Source organism: Trachemys scripta, chromosome 6, assembly GCF_013100865.1.
Source record: "Trachemys scripta elegans isolate TJP31775 chromosome 6, CAS_Tse_1.0, whole genome shotgun sequence".
NCBI classification, from domain to species: domain Eukaryota; kingdom Metazoa; phylum Chordata; order Testudines; family Emydidae; genus Trachemys; species Trachemys scripta.
Window position 1 is genome coordinate 43,383,604 of NC_048303.1, and position 19,969 is coordinate 43,403,572.

Sequence of the window (19,969 nt, forward strand, 5' to 3'; positions counted from 1 at the left end):
CGAGGACTATAATTTAATCACTCTGTTCTACAGAGCTTGAGAAGATCTACTACAAACCAATGCTTTCTAATTAGTTTGTGATTCTGCTTTTGTGTTACAAACTCACGTCTGACACATGTTTGCCATATTGTGGCAAAAATCCAGTTTTGTGTTTATTTGCATGCTAAAGTATTTCTTTTGATACTGCTTGCAGTGTTGTGGTAGCTATGTTGGTCCCAGGATATTGAGCGATCAGGTGGGTGAAATAATATCTTTTATTGGACCATCTTCTGTTGGTGAGAAAGACAAGCTTTCAAATTTCAGGACCTGAAGAAGATCTCTCTGTATCTGAAAAGCTTGTCTCTTTCATCCACAGAAGTTGAGCCAATAAAAGATATTACCTCACCCACCTGGTCTCTCTTCATGCTGTGTTTCCTGAACTGATAGTAAAGGATCTTATTAACAAGGGCTGACATTTGACAGTGAGTTTGGTGAACAGGAAAGCAGGAAACGCTGAGGAAAAGTAGTCCATCTGACTTGTTTTCTTCTGGAATTTGACTGCTGAGCATTTTTTTCCCACATTCTGGAGGAAGTGGAGCAGCTCTGCTTGCACTTCCTGTGTATGTGACCCACTGAGTGTACAGTTTTGAGGATTCATTTTTAACCTTATGTTTGAACTGTAGTTCCATTTCCAGCTAAATATAAAAAAATAAAGTGTGTCAGACAAGTTATGCTAACATAGTGCTGCCTTGGTTGGATAAGGGAGCTATGACAGGATGTATGTAACACTCCCTGGCTGAATGAAGAAGTATTTTAAAACCCTTCACTGTGGAAAGAGCTAAAGCCTAGCCAATAGAGACTGCCTGAGCTGTCAGGCCTGGAGAAAGGAGCTAACAGCTATGACTCCATTAGGCTACTGGAAAGTGGAGCTGACAGATATGCCTCAATAGCATGGCTGGCAGCTATATAAAAGTGAGGTTTCCAGGGGCGTCAAGAAAGAAAAGGGGTGGGGCTTCTGGGAAAGAAGAATGAAACTTCCTCCCAAGTGGAGCTGAGCTTGGTGACAGTACCAGGGTGCTTTCCTTGATCTTCATTCACCACATCTAAAGGGATAAGTGGAGTTTCTGACAGGAGGATCTTTATTCCTTGATTATTTGTGTTAGTTAGGCCACCTGGACATTAAATGAACTTTCAGAGACTATTTGCTTCCCATTATGGGGACAACTTGAAGGGCTGTTTTGCTTTAGCTTGTTTTCCATCCTGGGTTAAAGAAGTGTTGACCTCAAACCCAAAGGGTGGAGCATTGGCTTATTACTGGCGGATATAAGGAAATTATAGGCGATGGAGAGGAATAAGTGAGGGAATTTAGAAGAGGATATATGGAAAGCAAGTTAATTTGGAATCAGTAGAATGGTAGGATCAGGGAGAAGAAAGGAAAAAGTGAGATGGGAGACTTGATAGATTTAATAGCCTGTTTGGAAATCTTGGGAATAACAGGGAGCAGGAGGCTGGGCAAGAGGAGGACAGCTGGGCTGGAGCTATCAGGCAAGGAGCTCTAGCATCTTTTCTCCTGTGATGAAAGGCTGCATGATTGTCCTCTGTGAAGGCACTGGCTAGAACCAGGCACTATGAAGGCAGGCTTCCCTGCATATCTCTGCCTGCCTACTTCAATCCCACCCTGCAGGAACCATGCAGTTCTAGTCCTAGCCGTCTCTTTCTATAGTTATAAATCTCTGACTACCTTGAACAAACATTATCACTATGTTGAACCCTCTTAATTTCAAAGCAGAAAAGGCTAGATCTTGCATCTTCCTGCACAAACAACAAGGGCCCCCAACATTTGAACTGAAAGAGAATCTCTGTTACCTCACAGCAGGATAAGGACTCTGACACACAGATAAGTAGTTATGATTTCATCCATTAGAGGGGTCTGGTACATTAACCTAAGTCAGTTTGGTTTGTTCTCTCTAATATGTACACACACAGTATATGGCATTTTCCTGTGAAGTTGCATGTGATTTATCTTCTTCAATGAAGTAGAGTAGCATCTGGATCTAAGCCTCCAAAGGTCAAATACTGGTGCTACAAGTGGCTGTACTACCAAGCCACTGATTGTATGTACACACTTCAATTATATTCTCTGCTCTTGCCCTCACAGCATAACATGTTGGGAATATCGAGGAGGGAGGGCTTGCACTTATTTTCTCTTTGTTTCTCTTCCCTTCTATTCTTCCTTTTCTTCCCCCCCCTTCCTCCTTTGCTCTCCCTTCTTTTCCCATCCCCACCTCACTTTTTTAGTGTGTGTGTGTAAAGGGTCTTATAACATTCATTGGTATCCTGGAGCTGTATCCATGCATTCAGGTATTTTGTTTTTCTGGAGGCCAGTTTATATCACTTGCCATATCCCAATCACACTATGTGCTTTAATGCTGTTGGCTACACTGTATCTTGGCTGAGTCACACACTGAGGTGGCTATAAGCAAGAGATCTAAGATGTAGCCTAGATTTAGCAAAATCACCAGCATTGTTGTGGATAACGGTGAAATAGTGGTGAGGATTTTTTTTAATAGTAAATGAGCACGTTTTTAAACATAATGAGATTTTAGCATGTTAGCCCTGAATTGGAGCCCTCAGTAACTGATCCTTATTTTCCTATGTCCCCTTTCCTCCACACTGGTCATAGCACTGCACATATTGAATTTCGTAATTCTTTAAAGTAACATACAGAACTGAACACAACATATCGCTTTAAATAGACAGTGTGTGGCACAAAAATGATATTTACCACTGGTTGTTGATCATCACTCTAAATCTGTACAGAGGCTTCAGATTTCGAAACAAGATGTGCAATAAGTATAAGGCAATCATCTGACTAAGGGATGACACAAGGGAGTGCCCTGAAAAATGAGCGAGAGAGAGAAGAGCGAGATGCACACAATGGCCAGAATTAGATACTATCCTAATTACAGGAAATGGCTTTTCACTAATGCTAAGCCTGTGAGAAATAGATAAAATCCATAAGACTCAAAGCTAAGGCTAACATTCTGTCTTTTTTTGGGAGGTGTGCAGGGCTGGGAGGACTAGAAAGTGTTAACTGATGAGATATTGTTAAGATTAATATTTGCAAATTTATGCCAATTGTATAAACTGATATACTAAGAAATGTTACTTTTTTTTTCCCCCAAGTTTAGCAGTTGTAGGTAAATGATTTGGTTCTGGAGATTCTGATCATGTTAAACGGGGGCCAAAGTTAACATGTAGGAGGCATTCTAATACAAAATATTTTTTCTAAACATTGTATGTCATCAAGGGAGCAAAAGTTAGTAGGTTAAATAGCAAAAGCACTTTTCTTAAAGCTGTTTACTTTTCATACAGGCATTGGGCTTTATTCTGCCTTCACTCACACTAGTTTTACATTAGTGTAACTATTGACTAGAGTAGAACTACTCATGGTTTACACCGAGATAAGTTCAGACAAAGCCCTTGTTTTCTACAATGCTCAGAAATTTCCAGACATCCAAGTGTTGGTATCTCTAAATACACTCTGGAGGATCAGCAAGTAGTGAAAATGCTTCTTTTCCTATTCTCTTACTTCAGTCACCCATTATGAGCTTTGCTGTCCTCTGTAACAGGAGTTGTTTCTCCTCAGCACAGGCAGCTTTACTGTTATGATTGCAATTGTTAATCTTTAACCACGATTGAATCTACATAAGATGGTTTCCTCTGAAAGAGGCATTGCCACTGCCAAAGCCTGCCATGCCCTTTTCTAAGAAAGCAGGAAGTCCCTACTGCTTAAATATAGTCACACAATGTTAATATTCGCAGTACTGATGCAGAATATGCAGTTTCCTGTTTAATGCTGCATGCATTGATCTGTGTAAGATTGAGTTTTACTGCACCAATACTGTTAAATAATTGACTTCCATGTCTGTATCACTGTGGAAGCTAATGGTGTCATGCAAAAATGTAGGACTTATTTTTTAATGTCCTAGATGTGACAATACGCTTGCATTTTAAACACCTAGCTATGAGCACGGTTTTCTCTTCCTGAATATGTCTTTGAAAATGTTTCAAGAGGTAGCTTTGCAATTTGAAAGATAAAAAGTATTAAACAGCAAAAGAATGCAAAAGAAGGTGAAACTTTAAAACTTTCTTATGGAAGTTTCTAAACCTCTGTCACAGAAAAATATCTCATTTTGAGTTAGATTTCTGCAATCTGATCACCATTCTAAGAACTGAAAATCTGAAGCCTTTGCACCACTCAGTTAGGAGAGTTGACACTTGAAAGGAGAAGGAAATAAATCATAAATGGCTTTTTTCCAGTTTTACATCAACACCTGGGTTCTTGTGTCAGGAAGTCGAAGTCCCACCAGACCTCCACACACTAGAACAGTTGAAGCTAGAAGAATGGGGATTGCTTTGGTGATGCCAACAAGGGAACCAAATATTAAGTTTCCAAGTACAGCTGCTGCTTTGCATAGTGCGTTCAAAAAGCCGAAGCCTGTTGCCCTAAAAGAAAAAAAAGAATAACATTAAATATGCTTGAAAAATTAAAGCCTTTGGGACAGATCCTCAGCTGGGGTAAATCAGGATAGCCCCATTGACTTCAGTGGAGCCATCTTGATTGTATAGTGTGCCAACAAAACAAGGGGACGATCATCTTTGTATGGGGAACAGAAAGTTTTAATTTCCTCCAGCTGACACACCTGATCAAACAGTACTTGGTGGAAATGCTGATGAGATCTCATCCTCATATAATAATGAACATTAAGACTTTGGACATGAACCGAATGGGGGCTTGAAAAATGGGTCTTGGGATGGAGGTGAGATGTAAGGGTATGACTACACTGCAAAGAAAACCCCACAGCACCGAATCTCAGAGCCTGGGTCAACTGACTCAGGCTTGTGGGGTTGGGCTGTGGGGCTATAAAATTGCAGTGTAGACATTTAGACTCAGCTCTGAAAGCTTGCAAGCAGGGAGGGCCTCGAAGTCCAGGCTCCAGCCCCAGCCTGCACATCTACACTGCTATTTTCAGCCCCGCAGCCCAAGCCCCATGAGTCTGAGTCAATTGACCCAGGCTCTGAGATTTGGTGCCACAGGTTTTAATTTGAAGTGTAGACATGCCCTAAGAGATTCTGCAGGATAGGGAAGGGAGGTAGTTTGCTAGCTGAGAATTTAACAAAAACGCATTCGAGTGGACATTGCTTTATGGAAACATAATATATGATCGTATTAATATTCTGTCTCAAAGCCCAAGAGTAACCCGTCTGCTTAGCTGATGACAAGGTTAAAACTAGATATGTTCTGCAAACCACTTTGATTTTAATAAACCTTGTTTATTATATCATATGGAGACTGTTGCTTAGGTAATTTTGCACAGGATGTCCCAAAGAGAACAAAACCTCTAACAGAAACAAAGAAAGGCAAAGGGTATCAGAAGTGTTAGTCAATATGGGTTTGGACAGAGGTGTCCTGTGTCATCAGGGGCTTCAGTCAGAGGAACAGAGGGGTGAAGCCTGATGACCAAGAAGACACTTTGGTAGGATGTTGTACAAATGCTGAAGTCAACATTCTTTTTTTCCAAGAATTCTTATGGGAGAAAAATCATAAATGTTGATATCTATTGTTTCCACATTAGCTCTGTGAATTATGCACTCTCTGAATTCATGACACATAGTCAGTCTTGCTGTGTGATTATAACTATCATTTGTGTATTAGACCCTTGGAATGTAGTGTGGTGCCCACAGGTCACTTGCAGCCAACAGCTGTGTTTTATGATTCCCTTGCAACCTTTAAAATACTTGGACTTTAGCAAAATATTGTTCCTTTTGATTAAAGTATTCATTATTCTTTTTTATGCAACACATGGTGCCCCTTTAACATACCACACTAGGGAAAAAACCTCAGTGATATGTCTGGGGGAAAAGAGACAGGCAGATGGAAAGCAGAAGCTATCAAGAGATGCTGCTTGAGAGGGTAAGCAGGAAAGTCATGGGAGGGCCACTCAGAGTGGCCACCAAATCTTGGAATCTTACCTTTTGTTCCTAGGTGGCTATTACTCTGGTGTGTAAGCACTGCTTGCTGCCAGAGAGTCTGCTGAGAATGATGCTTGAGAGGAGAAACTGAAATGCCTTGGAACCTTTGAGGCTGCAAGATTTGTGGCATGAGAGAGGGAACAGTGAAGACCTGTGAGACTCACTTTTTAAGTGGGGAAACTGAGGAAGCCCTGTAAATATATTACCCAAGAAGCCATTGAAACTCTCTGACTGAGGGATGGACCAAGGAATCCATTGCAATATTGCCTGAAAAGCTGCTAAAGCCACTGCCTGACAGAGAGATTGAGGAAGCCCTAGGAATGATGATCACTTGATGATTCCCTGTTCTGTTCATTCCCTCTGGGGCACCTGGCATTGGCCACTGTCTGAAGACAGGATACTGGGCTAGATGGACCTTTGGCCAATGTGGCCGTTCTTATATTCTTAAAAACTGTTGAAGAAACCAATCAAGGGGAGGACTGTGGGAGCCTTGGGAACACTGTTGAAGGAGGCTGGTACCTCAACAGGTGCTAGTTCTGCGCTAAAATATAGCAGTGCAGTCAGGGATAGCATGGGCAGCAGCTTGGGTTAGCTGCCTGAGTACAAACTGGACCTCCCGAATATGTGCTTGGGCAGCTAGCCCGAGCCACGGCCTGTACTACTGCTTCCACACTGCTATATTTAGTGCACTGGCTTGAGCAGAGCTAGCGCATGTCTGTCTGCCCATGCTGGGAAGCCCATTCCCAGCTGCAATATAGATGTACCCTTAGAGGGGCCCTAGAGAACAGGATGTGATTTTCCCCATCTCCCCAGGAGAGTCTGTGTTGTAAGGTGAGACTCACGAGGAGGGGAGTCCCATAGTGCAAAATGGGGCATCAGTATAGTGGTATTTGAAGGAAGTTGACTGATACAGGGAGAACCTCTTGGAAGGGCCACGTCTCCAGTCTAACTGATGCCAGGGGGGAATCGTGGTGAAGGCAGAGAGCTTGATTGGTACTGGGAGGAGTATCATGGTGGAAGAAAGGGACTGATTAGTATGAGAAGTAGGTATTGTTCCATTTTTGTCTTTATTTATGCACAGAATATAACCCTAAAGATATACAACTTATTTGTTATGATCAGTGCAAATACATATATATATTAGGGCTGTCAAGTGATTAAAAAAATTAATCACGATTAATTGCACTGTTAAACAACAATAGAATACCATTTACTTTAAATATTTTTTGGATGTTTACTACATTTTCAAATATATTAATTTAAATTACAACACAAAATACAAAGTGTACAGTGCTCACTTTATATTTATTTTTTATTACAAATATTTGCACTGTAAAAAACAACAAAAAAAAAATAGTATTTTTCAATTCACCTCATACAAGTACTAGAGTGCAATCTCTTTATCGTGAAAGATGAACTTACAAATGTAGAATTATGTAAAAAATAACCCTGCATTCAAAAATAAAAAAATGTAAAACTTTAGAGTCTACAAGTCCTCTCAGCGCTACTTCTTGGTGAGCCAATCACTCAGACAAACAGGGTTGGTTATAATTTGCAGGAGATAATGCTGCCTGCTTCTTATTTACAATGTCACCTGAAAGTGAGAACAGGTGTTTTTGTAGCCAGCGTTGCAAGATATTTACATGCCAGGTATGCTAAACATTCGTATACCCTTCCACGTTTTGGCCACCATTCCAGAGGACATGCGTCCATGCTGATGATGGGTTCTGCTTGATAACGATCCAAAGCAGTGCACACTGATGCATGTTCATTTTCATCATCTGAGTCTGATGCCACCAGCAGAAGGTTGATTTTCTATTTTGGTGGTTTGGGTTCTGTAGTTTCCGCATCAGAGTGTTGCTCTTTTAAGACTACTAAAAGCATGCTCCACACCTCGTCCCTCTCAGATTTTGGACGGCACTTCAGATTCTTAACCCTGGGTCGAATGCTGTAGCTATATTTAGAAATTTCACATCGGTACCTTCTTTGCGTTTTGTCAAACCTGCTGTGAAAGTGTTCTTAAAACGAACATGTGCTGGGTCATCATCCGAGACTGTTATAACATGAAATATATGCAGAAGGCGGGTAAAACAGAGCAGGAGACATACAATTCTCCCCACAAGGAGTACAGTCACAAATTTAATTGATGCATTTTTTTTTTTTTAATAAGCATCATCTGCATGGAAGCATGTCCTCTGGAATGGTGGACAAAACATGGAAGGGCATACGAATGTTTAGCATACCTGGCATGTAAATATCTTGCAGCGCTGGCTACAAAAGTGCCATGTGAACGCCTGTTCTCACTTTCCGGTGACATTGTAAATAAGAAGCAGGCAGCATTATCTCCTGCAAATTATAAGCAACCCTGTTTGTCTGAGTGATTGGCTCACCAAGAAGTAGCACTGAGTGGACTTGTAGGCTCTAAAGTTTTACACTGTTTTGTTTTTGAATGCAGTTATGTAACCAAAAAAAAAAATCTGCATTTGTAAGTTACACTTTCATGATAAAGAGATTGCACTTCAGTACTTGTACAAGGTGAATTAAAAAATGCTATTTTGTTTGTTTATCATTTTTACAGTGCATATATTTGTAATAAAAAATAATAATATAAAGTGAGCCCTGTGCACTTTGTATTCTGTGTTGTAATTGAAATCAATATTGAAAATGTGGAAAAACATCCAAAAATATTTTTAAAATTTCAATTGGTATTCTATTGTTATAAGTGTGATTAATCGCGATTAATTTTTTGAGTTAATCACATGAGTTAACTGTGATTAATTGACAGCCCTAATTTTATATATATATAAACGCACACACATGTGCACTTATTGTAACTTCTACTAGTGCTCTAAGGCCAAAATTTGCCCAAAAGATTATGAACACTGAGAAAAACAATGTTTATGTAGAGATAATGTAATTCTTTTCTATCAACAGGTCTCAGCCTAAATGCAGTAAAAGCTAACAGAGTAAGAGTTAACTGAACTAACAAAAGAATATAGATCTAGTTAATGCAAATTTAGACACAGATCTAGACATGAAATCTTTGGAAGGGCAATGCTAAGGAACATATAGGGATACTTTTTATATTGCTCTGTAGAGGTAAATTGCTTCACAGATGCTATCTGCTTACATCATCTAGTTATAACAAGGGCCTGCATATAATTTCCTGAGCATTTGGAACATTTATTTTCATATCCTGTGTGCTCTACAACTAGCACATTCAGAACCTGCCGTATATATTCCGGGACTGTTATCAGGTGGATGTCTCTGTATTTTAACTCAAATATGAAGGTACTTTTTAAAGATGGTACGTAATATATTTGAACTAAATTGGTGCAGTATTCAGATATGGAAAAAAAAACAGTTCTTTTGCAAAATATAATTGGCATAGTCAAACTTTTGCAACCGGATGGTGCTGCTAATTTTCTGATCTCATGAACATTGTCAAATGATCATAAAGAGAGATGAATAACACTGTTAAAATAAGCCCATTTTTCTTTGCCCCTGACTGTTTCAAGGTTTTAAAGCGAACAACCCTGTAGTAAATGTCATCTTTTGATCTTTACGCAGTCTCCACGCATAAAATGTTGCATAAAATACTATATTGTTAATTGTAACCAGGAACACAAATAAGATGTTCAAAGAATGAAGAAAAATATCTGAATAATGTAGTCCTTTCTTGCTGCGTCTGAACGGTGTTCTCTCTATTTTCAATCATCTCTGATCGCTCACTTGAATCTTGAAACTATGGGCCTGACTGTGCATGCCTTGTGCACCAATAAACATGAACAAGAGTTTCGATGCTCAAGGAAAGCAGAATCAGGCCCTACAGCTTTAAAATACAAATGTATTTGTTAAAATATTTATGATTTAAATCAATTATATCCCATATTAATACTTCCCTTCACTGCACCCATAACTCATTCTAGTACGATGGAGGGACTGAGAAATGTTGTATGTATCTGCCCCAATCTCCAAGCACAACAGAGCACAGTCTCCCCCTCTATCTCTGCTGCAATCCTTGCTGCTGTGCTTCGAAGAGGAGATGAAGTGTACTGACATTCTAAGAATCATCAAGGAAACTTGGTGAATCATCAGAGCACTCAGTGTGGATTGAAATGCAGACGCCTGAAGGCGTGAAGTCATTACCAAACATTGTACCAATCTGCACTACATTGATCAGTTAATGGGCAAATCGTTGGCACAAACTCCCGTTTTCTGACTCTCTGTGAGGAATTAGCTGTGTGATTCCCATTAGGGTCTGGGGGAGTTATGTAGTCATAATCCTGTGCACAGCTTAGAAAATTGACAGGAACACGTCACATCAATACAGGTAGTGCAGTGGGGTGGATTTGTTCAACTCTTTAAAAATTATTTATTTTATATCTTTTAGTAATAATAGAATAACAATATGCAAAATCCTCCAGAAATACGGGAGTGTGACAGGTCTGCCAGTGTGGTGGCAGTTAGAAGGTAGGTTTTAATTCTGGTGCAAGGGAGGCCTGGTTTAGTTAAGACATGACAAAGATAAATGGCTTTCTTGAAAAAAGTGGCTAAAAATGGGAGGTTAGTGACCCAAGCCTATAGATCACCAGAGCTCTTTCCCTGGATGCCGTGTATATTCTGTGGGTCAGGTACTTCTACTATTAAACTTAATGGTCTGGCCTTGCAGCCAGAGCACCTAGTGACTCTCTTCCTGAAATCCCAGCAGCATTTGCAGGGGCACCTGTCTGTACAGGCCAGGGATTTGACAGTTTAGTTTCCAGACCCAATGCCAGGTTCCATCCACATCTTCACATAAGACTATGAATAGCATTATCATGGCTCCCTGAAATATATGTGAGAAGATATAATGGAAGCTAGCAGTTTTTCCTCAATATGCTATGGCCAATCTTCTAATGTTAACAACTCAAGCATGTCCAGCTTTTTCCCCCTTTCACATTAGGACACAGTTTCATATCCTAGATTAAGAAAGTGCAAAATTTTACCCACAAGTAGGACCACAGAATTTGCCTTTCTGCATCAGATTAATGGTTCATCAAGGACAATTGTATAGTCAGGTTATAAATCTCTGAAATGTGATCATTTCACCACCACACATGGAAGTATACAATTGGAGATATAAGAAAAGGAACTAGTCAGAGAATTAGGGGTCCTAGATTTTTACATCCTTGATGCTGAAGAGTGAGAGGGAGGGAGGGAGGAAGGAGATAGACACTTTGACAAGTACCTAGAGAACTAGATCAAGTGAGTTAATAAAACCCATGTGCTTTTTACAAAAATTTTTTCCAGCTGAGTTTATCTGAATTCATCTGCTGGACAGGACAAGTGCAAGTCAGCAGATGGGAATGATCAGGATTATATTACATATGAATCCTCCTTGAGATCATATCTGAAACAAAACATACAGCAGTAGCCTAAAAATAAAGACAGCAAAGAAAGACTTGTGAGGCATTTTATGTCATAAGAAAAGAAACATGAGTTTCAACAGAGTGCAGTTGAACCACATCCACAGGATGGCAGTAGAAAATAACTGCCAGGAAGTGTACTGTGAGTCAGTGACTGCAAAGCTATGTCTGAGATGAATACAAAATTTCTCTTCTGACAGCAACAACAATACAACATAGGGTTTAAAATATCCTGTGGATAATGTTGATCACTCTGGGGGAGTTCTCCAGGCTCAGAAAGGGAAATGAAGGAGGGGTGCACTGAGTAGTAGGTAGATCTGTAATTTTTCATTTTTGACCAAACTCTATGCACTCTTTTCAAATGCTCTGGGAAAAGGCAGGAGATGATGATTGCATTTTACAGTACATTGTGAACTCTAAATTAGCTGTCCAAGATCAAAATCCAGATGTCTGGCAGATCTAGTGAAGTTAATGAACTGTTGGATTACTTGATCTAATGTGACTGTGAGGAAGTACAATGAGATGACTATACTTATCAGTCTTATTCCAAAGTCCACTTAGGTTTGGCTTATTTATCTGGTCACAGCTACTCCTGGGTGAGAGTTCTAACTTCTAATCATGGTGCTCCCCAAACTAGTTCACAAGAAGCTATTGTCATTTACATGAATGTAGCAATTGAATGTTAAAGTAAGAAAATCTTCCTAAACATCTCTTCTCTAGAGAATTTTAGCCCTATTCCATTCAAATGTGTATTATAGATAGAGCTGGTTGCCAGTGCAACCTTAATTCTACCTCCTCGTGCATATGCATTATGGTACAGTCTTTAATTACTTGACTGCATACTATTTTTTCCCCACAGATCCCTTGCCTGATTCAGTGCACAGCATGGACGTTCTCTGGGGATAAATCAGGGCTGTACAATGAAGGAGACTGCTGTCTGTAGGACCCTTGCCTCATTTGTTGAAGAAGCTGGAAGGTGTGTACTGAATGAATCATGGGAATGCCATAAGAGAAAGGACAGTGTCATGCTTAAGGTAGTTGAATGCTGGCCTGCAGAACTGGATTCTATCCCTGCCTCTACTACAGAGTCCCTGTGTGATGCCGGGCAAGTCACGTAACCACACTTCATTAATTGTGTGTTCCTCATTTTCTGGGTGTCCAACTCGAGACCCGGAATCTGATTTGCAGAAGTGCTGCAGCTCATAGCTGCAAATGAAGTCAATGGGAGCTCTGCTTTGAACATATAAACTGTTATAGGATGCTAAGTATTCTGAAAAGTTAGATCTTAGGTGTCTCAAATTGGAAACCCAAAACTAGTGGACACTTCTGACCATATTGTGCCTCAGTTCCCCATGTGTGAAAAGGGGACAATAATACCACCTTTCCTCACTGGGATGTTGTGAAGATTAATTAATTTATGATTGCGAAGAACTAAGAAACTAGAATAAGAGCACCTTAAGGGAAAAAACACAGGGTAATTAATAATTCTGTAGTCAGTCCAGGATTTCGATGGTGTGCAGTAAATAATGCATGCAGCCACATGCTAAATGATGAAGATAAAAGAAATATTGGCTAGCTTGCTCAGTGAGTGAACACTGTCCATCCTGTGCACGGAATGAGTCAGGGTCCCATCAGAAAAATAAATACAGGGGGGCTGATTTAAGGTTGCTAAGCAACCTTAATTCTGGCATTTCCAAACTTGTGACTGTGCTTGACTTTGCAACCTTAACAATGTTCTTTTAACATAATTTTATTTTGTGTAATTGAGATATAATTCTGATAAGAAAAAATCTCAGGGAACAGAGGGAGAAAGATTTTGAGATTGCATGAAAATACGAGGCAGCACTTTCCTTGTCAATTAATCTGGGAAGATCTTAAGGGTTCAAAACCTACATTTCTTAAATGTTTGGAAGGGAGAAGGTTTGGGAGGCCCTTAAGTGGCTGTAGATTGATTTGGGGCAGATACTACAGGACTGAGAGTCTGAGACTAATCAAAGGCTTTCCAGAACCAGTCTGTTGGCTGAGCAACCCATCCAGAAGGAAGGTGATGCTCAACAAGTTACTATCTTTAATGACCTGTTTTATGCTGTTAGAAACTGGACCAATGCAGCTAATCATTATTGTATTGTACAAAAATGTGTTTAAAAAGCAGTAAAGAAAAACCCAGAAGTATCAGAGTTACTGTTGTGTACATTTAAAATCTTAATTAGAGAATAGGTGTATCTCCTATTTCACACACTATGTAGTCTCTTATATTTGCAGTTGAACAGCTCCGATGAAGATTTATACTATATGTCCAGACAAAAAGTATGAAGATGGAGTTAGTACATACCAGTCATTTAGGACAAACTACATTAAAGGAGTATTGTAATTACCTCAAACCCAAGCACTAGAAAACCCAGGAAACTCACAGCTAAGGTTAAACTTAAAAGAAACCTAAACATGTGAAGGTTCACAATGCAGTTAGGGTACTGAAACAACCCGCACTCTCTCCTGTAGTCATACCAACACAGGGAAAAATTAAATGTGTCGCTGTATGTCATGTACATTGATTATTTTCAAAATTCACATTGTATACCCAACTGACAAAGAGCCAATATATTACATAAATTACTTGTAGTACAGTTTATTAAACTCATGACATTGGCAAATTGTCAGGTGTGTGGGGTCCAGCTAGCTTCTAAGACCTATTGGGGAGCTGTGCTGGAAGGAAGGGAGGGTTTTTTGGGTTGGATCACTTGTCTATGTTAAGCCTCACCTCCCACAGCTGGAAAACACCTGCTTTTTTTCTAGCCCACTCTCCAGCTGCACCTTGCTTTCCTCTATTGCTGGTTCCTGACCTCTCCTACAGGCAGGGAAACAGTAGAGAAAGCAGTGCACAGCTGGTAGCGGTAAGGAACTGATAATATAGGACAGAATGGCTCCATGCAGGGGAGAGGGCTGGCAACCAAGAAGAGGCAAGACAGTACCTTATGGCTCTCAGCCAGTTTTGGATTGGGCATGTGTGCTAGTGTGCAGTCAGGTGAGAGTAAAGGAGGATTAGGGAGATCTGAGAGGTCTCACAGAGAAAGGGTAATCAGAACCAGGGATGGAGGCAAGGATGGGAGAGTGGGGGGAAGGAAGGATGAGAGAACAATTGTTTGGAAGGTTCTAAAGGTTAAGGAACTCTTTATGGTGATCTAGAGACTGATAGACCAATAAGGGTACATGTAAATATGGATGGGCCTGTATAAAAATATATATTTACCTAATAGACTATAACAGAAAGAATGGTTATGGTCAATAGTGTCAGCCTGTACTTGGACGTCTGCAGTGTTGTTGTAGCGGTGTTGGTCCCCCGTATATGAGAGGGACAAAGTGGGTGAGGCAATATCTTTTATTGGACCAACTTCTGTTGGTGAAAGAGAGACAAGCTTTCGAGCTCCACAGAGGAGAAGAAGAAGAAGAGCCCTGTGGAGCCCGAAAGCTTGTATTTTGAAGAACATTTTGGAAAGTGCAAATTTACTGCTGCAATTTACGTCCATTGCTTCTTGCCCTATCTTCAGAGGTTAAGAAAAACAATTTTTCTTCCTCCTCCTTGTAACAATCGTTTACATACTTGAAAACTGTTATCATGTCCCCTCTCAGTCTTCTCTTTTCCAAACTAAACAAACCCAATTTTTTCAATTTTCCCTCATAGGTCATGTTTTCTAGACCTTTAATCATTTTTGTTGCTCTTCTCTGTACTCTCTCCAATTTGTCCACATCCTTCCTGAAATGTGCCACCCAGAACTGGACACAATACTCCACTTGAGGCCTAATCACCTCAGAGTAGAGCGGAAGAATTACTTCTTGTGTCTTGCTTACAACACTCCTGCTAATACATCCCAGAAGGATGTTCGCTTTTTTTGCAACAGTGTTACACTGTTGACTCATATTTAGCTTGTGGTCCACTGTGACTCCCAGATCCCTTTCCGCAGTACTCCTTCCTAGGCAGTCATTTCCCATTTTGTATGTGTACAACTGATTGTTCCTTCCTAAATGGAGCACTTCGCATTTGTCGTTATTGAATTTCATCTTATTTACTTCAGACCATTTCTCCAGTTTGTCCGATCATTTTGAATTTTAATCCTATCCTCCAAAGCACTTGCAACCCCTCCCAGCTTGGTATTGTCCGCAAACTTTATAAGTGTATTCTCTATCCCATTACCTAAATCATTGATGAAGATATTGAATAGAACCAGACCCAGAGCTGATCCCTGTGGGACCCCACTCATTATGCCCTTCCAGCATGACTGTAAACCACTGATAACTACTCTTTGGGAACTACTCTCAGAGAACACTTCCTTCCCACAGGAGTCTAATTACTTCAATGGTTTTTGGATTAGGTCTATAGTTCCTCTTTAGAAGTTGTACTTCTTCTCTGCTCCTGGTTTCCTAGGCAATGTAGATGGAACCCCAGAGCCCATGGAGCCTCATAAATGGGCAAAGGGTTGGGAGTCACTACAGGGAGAGGGGATCACAGGCAGGCAGGAATTGGCATGGGAACACACTGAGAGGGGAAGAGGTGGCCAGTTACAGGAAAAGGAGCAGCAAATTGGGTCCACACAAGTGTTACTTTTCACATAACTCTGCAAAAATAGGGCCAGCCCTGCATAGAAATAACCAGAAGGCCACGTTTAGGGCCAGATTTCCTACTCAACAGCTCCCACTGACAACAACAGGTGGTGCTGGGAGCTGAGCTCTTGTGAAAATCTGGCCCTTGTGAAAATCTGGTCTATATTGTCAAAGGCCAGTCAAAGATCAGCAGATTCTACCAACCAGCCTTTTTATGCAATATAAAAATATTTGCTCTCTGGTTGAGCCCTTGTAGAAGAAATTTCAGCTGGAAGTCATCTTTTGTGGTGGAACTGTGGGCAGCTGTTATTGTGTGCAAATTGTTTTAAAGGGACAAATAGGAAAACCCTTTGTTGTAGTAGTGGTATTAGCAGAAACTGCTAAAGAGCAACTATTAAGTAAAGATGTAATGCAGACTCACTAGGATATATGCTGAAATGTAAAAAAGTAGATGGAGTAGTTACCAGTAGTAACTTTTTATTATTATTAAACAATATTATATTTTTTCTTCCACTAAAATTAATGAGTTTTATCACAGTAATTTTCCTCTACCTGGCTTTAATAAAATATTTACTTATATTACATTCAGGAATGCCAAGAAAATAGCTATCTGTAAAGAAGGTTTATAATGCTTGGTTGATGGGATGATTATTACCGGAAGAGCACTTCCTGAGGTGTAATAAAAACACAGTGACATAAAAATAGAATGCTTTGGATTCATAAGTCATCTGGTATGGTTATCTTGAGATTGCTACAACAATGGAGATGAACTGCCAGTGTAAAAAAAGAAAATATCTTTGAAGCTTTTCTGCCAAAGAGGAACTAGAGGTGAGTGTTGTACTTATACTTGGATCTATAATTTCTCCTTTCCCGAGGAAAGGTCTATGCATATATTCACCCCAAAAGCTGGGAATAGCATGTAAGGCATTAGGCAATAAGTAGCTTCTGGGTATTTTTTTGTCCTGTATTAAAAATGTCTAATGCCTTCATGACATGACGTACAATAATGTGAGAAAAGATGCCCCCCAGGCTTCACTGACAGGAATCTGAACAATTACAACACCATTTTTTCAAGAATAAAAGGAAGAAAATAAACTGTCTCAGTTTTCAGATCTACTAGTTTTACTCTTGATGAACTACAACATCTCATACATCCTTGTCCTTCTAATCCCTTCACTGACATTAGACCAATGATCTAGAGCTCAGTGTTAGATGAGAAACTTTCTTGCAGAAATTGGAAGTGGCCTGGGGGCCCTTCAAGAGCCTGGAAAGGTCAGAAGCAGTGCTCTAGAGGCTTCTTTGTAGCTGGTTAATGAAGAGATCATGTAGATACCTGCTGACCCTTCATACAAATCCTCACAGGACTGATTAATATTTCATACTTGGGCCAAACGCATTAGCCCTCCCAAAAGATGCTATTAAATCCCTGTGCCAGTGATTATATTATAGTCTCCACATCATTTCACAGTCAATACACAATTATACTTTGGTTCAAATTCTGCCCTTTAGTTATACTATTGTAAATCCAGAATCAGTCCACTGAAGTCAGCAGAATCACTACAGATTAGCAAGTATCAGGGGGTAGCCGTGTTAGTCTGTATCTACAAAAACAACAGACTGTGCTACAGATTAGCACAGTCTAAATGAGAGCAGAATTTGAACCTACATGTTTCACATCAACTATACTTCTTATGGTATTAATTCAAAAGAGCAGGTATCTGATGCAAAATATGTCTCAAATCATTATCAAACAAACCGCTCAGAAACCAGATTCTTTTTCCCTCTGTTTGCAAGAGAAATGAGGAGTGGAAGACTAACACACTAATACATTATAAGACTTGGAGTATGTTTTGCAATGAAGCCAGCAGGACTAACACAGTTATATATCAATGTACCTTCTGTCTGTAGGATACAGTTCCACAGTAATGACATCAAGGGAGTTCCATGCTGAGATGGTGAGACCATTGTACAAACACAGCATGCCTATCATCATGGATTCACTGGTACCAAACCACAAGAAAAAACAGCTAATTCCAGAGAGTACCATAGAACCACCTATATTCAAGGCAGACCAAAAAAAAAAAGTCATTGTTTTTACAGAATAATAATATTTATAATCTTGTTTGTTTTGGATAACAATGGCCTTTCCACATCGGACAGTTTAAATCACTAAACTGCACATTTGAATTTAAAACTAAATTCTAAAACAGAACCAATTTCTCTGGCAACTATCAGTAGGGACCACACTTCTTGCAATTACAAGGAATGCATTTACACACCATATTAAACTAACAAGATAATTTAGTAGGACTCAGTCTTTATGTAGGATATTGCTCATAGAAAATCAACATAATAAATTACTTAGTTTTAAGTAAAATGAGCATAAATTTGTCATCATGAAGAGTCGACATCTGATTTTCAACCTCCACTAATGTCCCAAAATAGAAACCGGTCTACGGGCCCCTCTAAATTATGCTAGCTAGATGGTTCCCTATACTCACTAAATGGTCTGCTCCACCATCTGAGGATTACCTGCGCACAGCTCCCTCTCCCTTTAATGGAGCAAGCCAATACTGAGCACTTTTAAAAATCCCACAACCACAAGTGCTTAAAATAGTATACTTATTTTATTTTATGGTAATACTGAGTGATGAACAAATATATGGCAGTTGAGAGTTGGCTGGGCTCCTTAGCTGTTAATTTCCAAACTTTCTAACATTTAGGTGTTTTTGAATAGGTGTTTAGGATTATACACTAATGAAAAAGTCGCTGGAAGGGATTTCTTCTTGCCTTTATGAACAGCAAACCCTAAAAGAGAAAACTTTGTATTATCTAGACTGCTTTAGGTTTTTTTGGAGGGATTTTGGCAAAGCCCATACCTAACATCGTTAAACGTCCAATTCTGTCCATCAGAAGAGCAGATACAATATTTCCTGGTAACACAGCCAAAGTTCCCAGGAAATTAACAAAGTAAATCCAATAAGCACTGTAGTCATCATCAAAGGTAATCTGACATCCTGTCTTGTTGTGCTTAAATATGCAGTTTATAAATTCAGTGTCAATGAATTTATATTGCTCGAGATCTGTGGAAACAAGACAAGTGTCAGCAAAAACAATATCGGCTAACTCATAACCCTGCGAGAAGCATATGATTTAAAACATCCCAAGATTAGACACTCTTATTGATGAATAGGAGCTTACATGCTGCTTTGCTTAGTATAATATGGCTAGTTACTGCGGTTACTTGTTGGTATTTTTCCCCTTATATATAAACATTTTCCAGATGAATTCAGAGCTCCTGAAAATAAGGGACTATGGCCTTGATCCAGCAAAGCACATAACTGCTGCTTAAAGTTCCATATGTGCTTTGCTCAGCTGGAGGCTGATAGTACAGCCTACCACCCGGCATACTGAAGATTTACAAACTTCCACCACTTAGCATGGTCAATGTTCCTCAGTCTTGTTCAGCTACAGACCTGGGTCTAGAGACTGTCAATCATGTCAGACTGTCACCCCCCTTTTGGTGGGTTTGTGGTGAGGATAAATATCCACTGGAAACTCAGATGAGACTCATTTTCATTTGGGATTAGGATGTATTAGCTTTCAACTGTAGTTCTATTCTAAAAAAGTGACTGCAAAAATGCTCTAGAATCACTCAGAGGCAATTAGGTTTTTCTAAGGGCTTGTCTACACAGGGCAGCAATGCCCTCCAGAGGGGGGTGTAAATTTGAGGGTGCTGTAAGACCCCATGTAGAATCTGCTGATGGACTAGGAACCTTTTAGAGCATGTCAGCAGGGTCTACACAGGGCAGTTATTGCACTTTCCAATTGACACCTGGTGCACATAGAGAAGCCCTAAGTGCCAGCTCTGCAAACACAGCCTGAGGTGTGGGTTTTGTTTGTTTCCTTTTTAGTGAGACACAAATGAGGCCAGAGCATCAGTGACTTCT

The 19,969-nt window shown here is 39.9% G+C and overlaps 1 protein-coding gene across 4 annotated transcripts in view; it reads right to left on the reverse strand.

Moving 5' to 3' along the window:
• Nucleotides 1-337: 337 nt before the first annotated feature.
• Nucleotides 338-19,969, reverse strand: part of SV2C (synaptic vesicle glycoprotein 2C) — a 183,032-nt gene continuing 163,400 nt past the window's right edge. For all 4 annotated transcript variants that reach the window (XM_034773883.1, XM_034773884.1, XM_034773885.1 and 1 more), the window contains 3 exons: nucleotides 18,899-19,102; nucleotides 17,915-18,074; nucleotides 338-4,488 (listed from right to left, as the gene is read on the reverse strand). In XM_034773883.1, coding sequence (XP_034629774.1) covers nucleotides 4,305-4,488; nucleotides 17,915-18,074; nucleotides 18,899-19,102 — 548 coding nt within the window. In that variant the 3' untranslated portion in view covers nucleotides 338-4,304. The remainder of the gene's footprint in view (nucleotides 4,489-17,914; nucleotides 18,075-18,898; nucleotides 19,103-19,969) is intronic.